The sequence below is a fragment of the Lontra canadensis genome, unplaced genomic scaffold (assembly GCF_010015895.1).
Source record: "Lontra canadensis isolate GAN:19392208 unplaced genomic scaffold, GSC_riverotter_1.0 scaffold10, whole genome shotgun sequence".
NCBI lineage: Eukaryota > Metazoa > Chordata > Mammalia > Carnivora > Mustelidae > Lontra > Lontra canadensis.
In genome coordinates, this window is record NW_022631004.1 from 139,783 (window position 1) to 152,155 (window position 12,373).

The 12,373-nt window shown below is 32.1% G+C and overlaps 1 protein-coding gene across 1 annotated transcript in view; it reads left to right on the top strand.

Annotated features, from left to right (window-relative positions):
* The window catches only part of TLL1 (tolloid like 1), a 170,299-nt gene that overhangs the window by 125,115 nt on the left and 32,811 nt on the right, over nucleotides 1–12,373 (top strand). The window contains exons 18-19 of the mRNA XM_032855437.1: nucleotides 163–323; nucleotides 3,433–3,613. Coding sequence (XP_032711328.1) covers nucleotides 163–323; nucleotides 3,433–3,613 — 342 coding nt within the window. The remainder of the gene's footprint in view (nucleotides 1–162; nucleotides 324–3,432; nucleotides 3,614–12,373) is intronic.

The window sequence follows — 12,373 nt, forward strand, 5'->3', positions numbered from 1 at the left end:
GTTGTACTACAAACTAAGGAACAGAGACTGCAACTTTCTAGATTTTGAAGAATCTGGAAGATGATTGAAATTGAATGCTGAGATGTTTGGTTGTCAGTGGAAAGGTGCTAAGAAGAAGTTGACTCTATTAGGGGAAAACCTTGTCTTTTTATTTCCTTCTAGCGGCTTGTGGTGGACTTCTTACCAAGCTTAATGGCACCATAACCACTCCAGGATGGCCCAAGGAGTACCCTCCTAATAAAAACTGTGTGTGGCAGGTGGTTGCACCAACCCAATACAGAATTTCCATGAAGTTTGAGTTTTTTGAATTGGAGGGCAATGAAGTAAGTGAATAATAAACATAACTTTTTCTATTGTGTTTTGGGACCCTTTGAAGACAAACTGGTAAATGGAAGGAAGGAAGGAAGGAAGGAAGGAAGCAAGGGATGGAGGGAGGGAGGGGGGATGGATTTCAGTAGTATAACCATAGAGAAGTCATAGTCTGTCTTTGTTCTCCTGTTCATTTCTACAATTGCTTGTAATTCCTGTTGGCATTGGATAATATTTTAGACTAATTCTGGGAGATTGAAAAATACCCAGAAGGAGTTTTACATAGTATATTAATATATAGCAATTTCTTGATCTACAGAAGAACTATGAAAAAAATAGGGTCAGCTTCATGTCACATAGACTTTTCTAAAGAAAAAAAAAATCAAACAATTGGTCAAAATTCAAAATCTACTGGTTGAGTCATAACAAATATAGCCAGTTAGGAGAACCTGGTATACTTTCAATCTTAACAAAGATGCATTTAGTTGACACTATCTTTCCTTTATAAAATGTAACTTATTGTGATAAAGGTCCAGTTTTCTTCCATGTGACCACGTTCAAACAAGTGAAATCATTTATTTGAGAGTTCCTGTGTGCTAGTGCACACACACCAAATTCAAATGGAATGTTAATCCTAGAAATGAGAACTTTCAGAGCTGTGTCCTTTGCGTGGTTGGTCAACATTGGCTGAATTTCAGTTTTGTTTGAGCTTTCTTACTTTCTTTTCTCATTCTAATTTCCATATCCTTTCTTCCAGTGACTTCTTTTCTGTGTTTATTTTAAAATGAACATGATTTAAATCTTTTAAGTACGATAAAATTAACTCAAATATTATTTTGTATCTGGTATACATCTGTTGAACACTTGTAAAGAAGTGAAAAAACAGAAATATAGTATATTTATGCTCCTGAGCAATGATTGTTGATGATATTTGTGGATTTTATACCATTATGTTGTCTTTGTATATGTATCTTTGCTTCTTCCCCCTCCCCCCACTTTTCTTTATCTCTTTTTAATGAATTTTTTTCCTCTTAATTCTGCCTATTTTAGTCAAGGCACTTATGTGGATTTTTTAGTGCTACTGATGGCTTTGAGGTAAAAAGAAGTTGCTGACTTTTGTGTTTCCTTAAAAGATATTAAAGTTTAAAATGTGATGAACTTACATGTTTTAGAGAATTATACAGTATTAGAGCTCAGTGTACCTTTCAAGATCCTCCTTACATTGTGTGTTCTGTTTTATGATAGTAAAATCTGCTATTTATATTTCTAACATACTTTGCCCACATGAAACAAAATTCTCCCTTAATGATTACCTGAAATTTAGAGAACTATTAAAATGAATAAAATATTTTTATAGCATTTTTAGAAAAGTTTTCATAAGAGCAACATTTTTTTAACATGGTAATCTCCCTACCGGTTCTGTGATTTGACCTGAACTTGTTGTTGAATGACTTCTACTCTTACCATTTTCCCTAAAGCGATCAGCTGTGACTGATATGACATTTTGATTCATTAGTTGAAAGATGTTACTATGAAGGCTGGAAGTTTGTATTCAGGAGGAAGGAGGGTAGAGGGTTTGAAATAAATGGGTCATTGTATTCTGAAAGCATTCTTTCCATGGTGGTGGTCTTTATTCCTGGGAGGATCCTTCACAAACTCTCTAACATATCCCAAGTTTCTTAAACTTAGAATGACGTTGCTATGTGAAAGGCCGTTTTTGTGGTTTGATGTCTTATTTACTTAAAATGAAGGCATGAGCAAAAACTTGACTTATAGATTACTGGGTTAAGTTAAAACTTTACTTCATTGTTTTAGTTGTTATATTGATATATATATATATATATATATATATATCAATGATGTCAAACAACTTTAACCTCAGTAACATTCTCCTATCCTATGTCAGAGCCCTCTGAAAATGGATGTTGCAGCTGTAACAAAGTAGATAGAAGACTTTTAAAAACTTTCCTAGCAATATTTTGCTTATTTATCACCTAATTAATATCACAAGAACCAGTCATTTGAGTTGACATATTGCAAAGTACAGATCAGGCCCCAGGGTTCAATCGTATGCATTGTGAAACTTTGCTAATTAGACATTTATGTAATAAGGTCATTCATGCAAGATGTATTCTTTAGAATGTGCTCTGTTGAAACTTTGGAGAAGTGTATTATGGAAACATCTGTTGGAAGCTGTAAAATTGCAGAGAATACCTGGCATTCACTTAGCTTCTTCCATTTCGGTGTTGTTAGTGCATTACATATAAATCAGAATAAGTCTGCTTCACCGGAGTGTCAGTTCCCCTCTCCATTCCACCACATAGATTTGTTTGCAATCCTGCAGCATAGCTCAAGAGTAATTTTATAGTGCCTGGCAACTCTAAGAAATTAAGAAATAACAATTTGTTTGATAAGTTTGAAAGGCAAAGTATCCTTTTTACTGTATCCTCCAATGTCTGTCTCCTTTGAAATTTCCTAAGGGTGCTCTTCTGATTAGAACATAGTTTTTCCGGGAGGCAGCATCAGACCAAGCCAAACTCTGTGCTATTTTCACTAAACTGCTACATATGATAAGTATAATTTTGGACAAGTTATTTAGAAATTTCTGAACCTCAGTTTTCTCTTTTTTACCATAGAAAGGAACATTTCTCTTGTTAATGGTCATTTCATAGACGAGTTGTATCAGTTTCATGTCACTGTTCTCGGCATTAAATAAGACAGAGAGGACAAGTTCTTTCACAGTTCCTAGTGAAAATTTAAACAATTTTTTTTTAAAGTCAGCAAATACTGTTCTTGTAACCATCAGCACCATTGTCTCAACAAATATGTATCTCAGTTCTCCTAAACTCTATTTTTTGGAAAAGATACATGCTGTAAATACATGTCAACAGGCACGCATTGGTATATATATCTCTTAGAGATATTCAGAGCAAAATTCTCTATTTTTCATGCCATCTGCCTCATATTTGGACTCTTTCCCTGATTTTTTTTCTTTACATATTAATTCCAGTTTGACTACCAGAGGAGTAAAGAGGGGAAAAAACATGATAAATTTTTCAAAAGTAAATGTCAACCACTTGATACTTTCAAATCTGGTGACTGTCATAACCATGTCTTTTCTAGGTTTGCAAATACGATTATGTGGAGATTTGGAGTGGCCTTTCCTCTGAGTCTAAGTTGCATGGCAAATTTTGTGGTGCCGAAGTGCCTGACGTGATCACATCTCAGTTCAACAATATGCGAATTGAATTCAAATCTGACAATACTGTATCCAAGAAGGGCTTCAAAGCACATTTCTTCTCAGGTATCAGTATTCACATGCTGTATGTGCATATCATGGACTTTGAAGGTGGATTGCCTTTCATTATTATCTACTTTTCATAGTTTCCTGGAAATGTAACTTGGAGAGACATAGAGTGCATGCACATTTATCCTAGGTTTAACAGTTTTTTTACTTATAATTAGAATATTGATATTTGGGGACCTGTTGAAATATAGCTCTCAAACACTTAATAATCAAATATAAAGACTAGTACAAATAACACAAAATTGTTATAATATTTTCAAACAGTGACTTTATAAGTGTATAGGGATAATGATACAAGACTTCCAAAAAGTGGCAGGCTGTTTCAAAATGATTTATCTTTTTTTTAGCAACATATTTTTTATTCTTATTATTTAGCAAATATTTTTTATTCCTCTTATGATTATATTTTCATTTATGGTTAAGCTGATATTAAAATCATACTTTGCCTCATCACTTTAGAAAGGATAAGAGTATGAAACCTACAAATATAGAAATTACAGTTTTACTAAGAATAATAGATTATCAGGTATATTAAGCAGTTGACACTTCTGTTTCAAATTTAATGTTTAGTTTAACCAACTCATAGTAAAATTTCCCTTGTCTAGAGCTGAAATTTGATAAAATGTCCCCCGACACTAAGGAAATATATGAAAGCACCAGTGAAATTCCTTTATTTTTCCAATTTTGGAGTCACACCTTACTTACAAAGATATTCTGAAACTTCAAAAATAGACAAATTATAATAAACCTTGGTATAGCAGTCTGCCTTTCAGACTGGCAAGCAATTTAAAGCAACTGAATTCCAATTATATTTTAATATTAGGTAATTTGGATTGAGTTAATTCAAAGTCCGTTTATTCCAATCCCCATGTGTTTAAAATTAATGAGATTTATAGTGCCCAGGGTTTGTTTGGGGTTTTCAGTGTAATTGAAGTTAATGGTTCACAAGCTCCATTGAGGTCCAAGTCATACACAGAAGAACACTCAAAATACAAAGGATCTTGGCTCTCTTATTCTCCATGCCTTCCTTCCCCCAGATTTAATTGCCTTTTAAAAATTCTTCTTAGGCATTAATTTAAGACTTATGTTATTCAACGTAGCATTTTACTATCCTATTTTGATGAAAACAAGACATTCTTAGACTTCACTATTTTACAAATATCATATGTGTTTTACAGATTTTAGGTGACCCAGTGATTAGAGACAAAGGTTCTTATTTTAGAACCTCCTAAATATTTATTTTAAAAATTGAAATTATAAAGTGAATACATTTTATCATTATAAAAACATTATGGATCCTCTTTGCTTTATCAGGGTCATACATTTTATTTAATATTTACTTTTTTAAAGGATGCATGCTACGTATATAGTGGCAAAGTATGATTAAATTGAAAGCTACTCAGAATATTTAAAATTCACTGATATTATTGGTTAGGAAAAACTTTCCAAATTGTAAAGATAATGTCTTTAGAAGGATACTATTAAGATATAAAACGTGCTACTTTAATTCTTAAAATACAGATATGAAGGCACATGAAGAAGATGCTGTTCCTCAGCACATCCAAGGACATAGACTCTATTCCTATCTCCACGTGGCTGTGCTTTGTAACATTATCCGAGTACCTTGGTAATACTTGAGTTCATAATAACTAATTTGCTATAAATCATATTCACTGGTGCAGATCATTTAGGAAGTTGTGTCTGTTTTTGGTGTTTGTCAGTGCTATATTTAAAAAGTATAAATCAACTAGATGATAGTGATTCCTTTCGTTAGAGTCTACCTAAATTGTTTGATGGAATATGGGTAGTTAAGTAAATGGAACAATGAGGTTCAAGGGGGGAAATTAAACCCCAAGTGTTCATATGATAGCTGCCATTTGGAGAATTTATTGTGCAGGCATGCATCATCTCTTTAATAATCAAAATAAAGCTGTTACAGTCTCATTATTACATTCACTTGACAGATGAAGCTGCTGAGGAGTTAAGTAAACTGCTTAGTGTCATAAAGAGTTTAAACCCCAGTTTGTCTTGGTTTATCTAAGAGCTGATCATGCTTTTTGCAAAGAGCATGTTAAGTGTTACACTGAACATATTTGTGACCTGAAAAACAACAGACATATTTTTCACTTCTTTATTAGGTTACTATTTTGTAAAGTCCAAAATAACTATCATTAAGTCTAAACTTCCTGTGGTTTCTTTTGGATACATTGAAAAATATCAGCAGTTTGTCAGATTCATATTTAAAATACTGTGGTTCTGGATAAGTATTAAATTTATTTTACATTTAATTTCCTAGGAGTTTCTGTTAGTGGGGAAGATGTTTGCACAGGAAAGGGAAGACAAAACATTATAATAAAGCTGGTGTGGTGCTATCAAGAGATTACAGCAAATTCAGATGTTTACTTGATGTCCTTATGATCATCATACAGAACTGTAATTACAGAAGATCACCTATTTTAATAGAAAGGCTCTACTCACATGGAAAATGTTATTTAGAGATCTAATAACGCTTTAAGTAATAATACATAATTATGTGTTCAAAGTCAAATAATTCATTATATTTACCAGAAAGTAGACACGTAAACCATGAAGACATTATATTTTGCAAACAAAATTGAAGGTTTTTTTGTTTGTTTGTTAAAATTTGCTCTTGGGGAATTTGACAAAATACATTACTGGGTTTATTGTGACAAACTCTTTAGAAAGAAATTTAGCATAGGAATCAAGAGTCATTACAATGACTATTCACATTGCTTCAGAAATCTTATTCTTGAGAATACTTATAAAGAAATGTTTCAAAATCTGGAAGAAGGATTACAATATACAATTATAGTGATAGAAATTTGAAACAACCTAATGGCATGACAGGGAAATGGTGAATAAATTATGGCAAATACACTTTGTGGACTTTTCTACACCATAAAGATGATTTAATGATCCTGTGAGGTAAAAAATTGTATATGATAAAACATTAATGGAAACTATCTGCACAGTGCATATAGCTAAGCATGTGGGGGAAACAAACCTGAAAGTTGCTGTAAAAAATACCAAGAATGTGTGCTAAGGTAGGAAGATGGTTTCTTTCCAATTTCTCTAAGTTTTCAATTTAAATACAAAATAACTTTAAATCATTAATTAATTTTTGAGAAAGAGTGTGTGAGTGGGAGTGGGTAGGTGGAAGGGAAAGGGAGAGAGAAAATCTTAAGCAGATTCTGCACTCAGCACAGAGCCTGACTGGGGCTCCATCTCAAGACTCTGAGATTAGGACCTGAGCCGAAATCAAGAGTTGGACACTTAACCCACTGAGCCACCCAGGTATCCCTAAAATGACTTTAGAAAAAAAACGCCTATCGTATTTCTTTACCCCAAATGCGTCTAGATTTGCAAACATTACCTAATAGACTTTGAGATTGAAGAAACTTTTAAGATCATCTCTTTTATAAATTAGTTAATAAATAGTAATGAGGTTAATAATCTTAACACAAGTATTTTGCGTTGAGTTAAATTTAATAATTTTCACTTTATAGTTATTTAATAATATCATCTTATTATAAACTATTGAATAAATGTGTTAATGTGTTGTAATCAGTGTTCTAAAGATTTCAGAAGTGGTTGTGAATTTATGAAAACATGCTGAGGAATATAACATGTTCAGCTATTTTTTCCAGAGTCTTATGGATTCAATAAAAAGAAGAAACAATATTTGATCATAGGTGATTCCATTTTATTTGGAAGGAAAGTTATTTAAAAAGTAATTCTTTCTTGCAGCTCAGTGATACATCAAGAAAAAAGACACATGAAAATATATTTAGATTTTGAATGTGTACAGTGAAATAAAATGTTTATAGCATCATTTCCAAGTACAAATATTTAATAAAATAATCACATAGAGATAGTAGTTATTTTTGGACATAGATTCTACTTTTAAATAAGCACTCTTTAGACTTAAGAAATGGGATCAGAAGAATGACTCTCAGTTGTTGAATTCTGTCCCATCCATATATATAAGAGTAAGGACCATCACAATGAATTCTAATTTAAAATCTTAAATAACATAATAAAAATCTTTCATTAGACATTAATAATTGTGTAGCTTGAACATTTAAAACTTACTGTATTATACAGTAGGAAGTCCACAAGGCCCCCTACAAAAATGAAAGTTCATATACTGTATTGATTTTAGGATATACTTAAAAAGCAATATAATGATGTAATATGAAAGCAAATTAGGAAATTAAGACAGTCAAAGTAAAGCTATTTGGACATGATATAAAACTGTGTGTCTGTTCAGTTTTTTACCTACATCAGAAAGAGCATAAGCATTTTCTAGAAGATAGTCTGGTCCAAAAATATATTACTGTTATGCTTTTGGACTGAATGAGGCTTGTTTTTCTATTAACACTAATCACTTAATTTGCATGATAGTAAAACCAAACTTACTTTTTGTATGATTGTGCATTTGAACACAAATACGCAAATCTGCACAGGTATACGTGGTATAGCTTATTTATTTTAAGAGGTGAAACAAGGTTAACTGTATTCTACTCAGGACAAAGTTATTTTTAAATGGGCCAATAATAAAGGAAATATTAATAGGATTTTATACAAGTAAAAAAATGCCAATATTTGGCAAACTGATGTTTTTTAAAAAATTTAATTCTAGCATTCATTATTTGAAAAGAATATAACACACGATTTCAGCAATGAGAGTTGAACATTCTCTCTTCTTTAGCCAACTGTGGATTGATGATAATTAAATTAGAGTGAATATTAGAGAATTTGGAGACTAAACCTCATTTAAGAGCAGTGTCTCTCACAGGTCTAGTACTGGAGGGTCTAGCGACTTGCTCAGGGGCAAAAATGGAATAAAACCCAGTTTTCCTGACTCCCTGTTTATTTCTGTCTGTAACAAATGTAGGAGTAGATAAAATGATCTGTGTGATTTTTCTACTTCAAATTCAAGTGATTTCAGCCGACATGCTCTTCATCTCACCCTTCTTTTCATTGCGTACAGTTACTTCCTTACATCTTTCCTCCTGTACCCTGTCTCTCTAATGGAATGCTTGTAGATATTGTTAGAAGAAATATAGCCCTATATTATCCTAAGAAAACTGTAAATGTTAATGTGACTAATTTCAAATAATTAAACAATTAAAACTTTCCTATGATTTTGACAAGTTTTCATTGCTAATCATATTGAAATATTGCCATGTTTTGGAAGGAGCAAATTGTCTTTGTTGTGATTCTCAGCAGAATTCATTAGTGCTGTTTTTTTTTTCTAAGTTTTTATTTAAATTCCAGTTAGTTAACATATAGTGTAATATTAGTTTATTAGGGCTGTTTTCATGCATGTTTGAGTGCATGCAGGAGTGTGAGTGGGTCACTTTGTGTCATCTTTTGTCATTTCCTGTGAGTATATCTGTTCATATGTTTCTGGTCTGGTGCATGGACCCTTTACTTTTTTTTTTTCCCTACAGACAAGGAAGCTTTCTGCAAAGAAAAAATTTTTATTTTTGAATCTTGCAAGAATTTGATACAGGTTTCCACTTCAGTTCCATCCAGTATGTATTATTCATAGACTGATGGCTTCTGATAGTCTCAGAGATACTCTGCAGGCCTCTGATGGGAAAATGCCACCTCCTTCTTTCCTAATAATGGACCTTTCCTTTATCTAACATGAAGCAATGGAAAGCAGATTTATGTCCATTCCAAAGAAGGAGACTAATTTCCATCTGCAGAAAATAAATGTTTTATTTTTACTCAGCAAAACATTTGTTTCTCTCACTAATAAAAATTATTCTTAAATTTTTGTGCCTCAAGTATGAAGATACTGGGAAATGTCAAATGAGTTACTGATAGTATTCCCAAATATTAAATTTACTATGCAGACATTCTAAGAAATAGTAAAAATGCATCATCCTCCATTCTTTCTTTTGGATTTTCATTGTTCAAGATATTTGTAGTTTGTATGTCCTAAGAGGGAAAAGGGAAAGAAAATGAAAACATAATTGTGTTTGCTAATAGCTTTTTTCTCTAGTTTGGTGACTTTCATTCATAAGAAGTCCAGAATATATTCATGGACTTTGTCTTTTGTGATGTTGCTGTTTCTCATCAGTAGATAATTTGAAAGCACATTCATTTGAATTAGAATAATTTATTTACTTTCATTAAAACAAGTATCTAAAAAAAAAATAAAATAGAACAAATATTTTAAAAATAACCTCACTGTATTCACTACTGTGGATGACTTAAAATGTTTGTTGAAATAAATAGCTTTCTTTGTCTGCATGATGTAAATTGTGTGCATAATTTTAAGTATTTCTGTGTTTGCTGAAATTTTCTCTTTTCATATGAGTTTTTGACACATGGAGGCACAGTTATATATGCTACTTTGCTGGGCATGATAACTTTCCTCTGCTGCTTTTAGTTGTTGTTTGCATTAGTCCACATCTTGCATAAGCCATAAGCCAGTTTTGAATTTTAGCTGAACTCTAGATGAATATACATATAGAATATACATATTCTAGTAGTGTCTTGTGATTACTCTTAATTTCCATGTGACATTAATTATATTAGGCACCATCGGAAAGTGCGGATGAAGACAGGAAACACTAATCAATGGAGAAAAAGTACTATGGATATTTAGAAAGTAATGACTGTATAAAATCTTTTTCTTCTTTTTTCTTCCCCCTTCTTTTTCCTCTAAAGATTATTTTAAAATTATTAATTATTTTCCCCAAACAACATAAATATACTATGCAATGTAATCAGTTTTGCGTTCAACTTTATTTCTCTTTAGTTACCATTACCACAGCTATTGTGGTAATATTACATTCTGATATTTTCTATCATAATACATTCTGTCAAATCTAAAGAAAATAATTCTTCCTAGAAATATAACCTAGTGGCTTAAGATTTCCACTAGGATGAAGTTTAAATGTTAGGAATATTTAATGTACTGGAATTGCTTTGATTATAAAATAACTATGGACTTAAAAATGCATGAATAATAATTTGTGTTCATGTTTGTATTTTAACTTTTTTATATTGCTCATGAATGGCAATCCAAACAGGTCCAGATGAAAGGATTCCAGCAGTCCCTGCCATCACTGGTTCACTGAGCACTTAGAATCTGTTTACCAGTCAATTGCAAATGTGAACTCATTTTCTCTAAACTAATTGAGTTACACTTGTTAGATTTCCAGTGAGCTCTCATAAGTCTGGTTGACCTATAGTACAACTAAAGTTCAGTCTCTCAGGTGTTGTTTCAAGATCATCAAACATTCATTATATAAACATTTTCATAGGAAATATGTAACTATTTCCGTGTAAGTAATTCTGGCACCAGAAATTTTAAATTGGTTATTTCCGTTTAACAAAGAAAGTGTATCCACTCATGAGGATATATTTTTTTTCTGAAGCATTTTAACTAAAGCATCTCTGAAAGTTACATTAATGAATTTAGATAATAAACTAATACATTTAAATCATTTACTGCGTGGCTGTCTGAATTGGAAAATGCAAGTGGCTGACACCATCAGGGTTAGAAGTATGACCTACCATCCACCCATTTTACATAAGCCATTCATAACTCATAAACTGTGATTTTCACTGTTGACACAACGAAGGGAACAGGGCTTTGAAATGATTATAAATTTCCCTAAATTAATTTTACAAGGCCAATTCTGTATTTTTATTTCTTATACATGTTGATGCTCTTTTAGAGAATGGTTTTCTTTATTCTACTTTTATTTTGCTTAGGCTACATAATAAGTAAAAGAAAATGTAATGGAGGTGTTAAAGGTAGCTAGAGAACACATAAATCACAGATGTATTGATTCTGATATATTCTTTCAAACTTTGGAACTGCCTGTATGCCTTTGGAGTATTCTGATATAGCCAATACACGAATATATCCCAGAAGCATGTGTGTGCTATGTCATGTAATCAATCTCCAAAAATGAAAAAAAAAATAGATATGTCCTTAAAAATTATGATCAGATTTTTCTATAAAAATGCTTTTCCTAAGCCCATTTCCATAGAGTGAATATTGATTTGATAAAAAGGCAAAAATAGCTTTAGCTATCTGTGTGCTACTGTGAGCTCACAAATTGTCATTGGAAAAATCAGTTGACAATACAAAATTTGAATTCAACACACCTCTGATATGACTGTCATGTGTCCTTTTCGTTCTCTATGCTGTGGGAGTGATGAAAGTCTGAGTGATGTGTCATCATCTATGTGTGTCAGGAGCAATCTGCCAGTTTTGACTTTAATGGACAAGCCAGCCATGGAATGACAGCTGAGTGACATAGCATGGTGGCTGATGCCTCTCACTGGATTGACTGCCTGCTAATCTAGTTTGGCCTTTTTCCCTGTAGTGAATGTGCTGGCTATTTCTTAAAGCTCATATTTCCTATTCTAACCTTTACCTCTAGCACACTAAGAGCCTTTTCAGGGAATCATTTATTAATAAACTGGTCTGCTGGAGTAGATTTGTTTCAAATATATAAATTAAATTACTTCTTTAGGATAATCTAATGATGCCTTTTTCTGTCTTGGATGTTATGAAGTATTCAGATTCATTAGTGCTAACAATAACAGTAAAGTTAACAACAGCAAAAAAATCAACTGCAGTAGTCATACTGAGTGATTTTTTTTACAGTGATTATATATAAATTCTGGAACCTTGTTTAGTCTCTGTCTCTACACCATGGCTAATATATTGAAGTTCTTGCATTTATATATATATAGTAT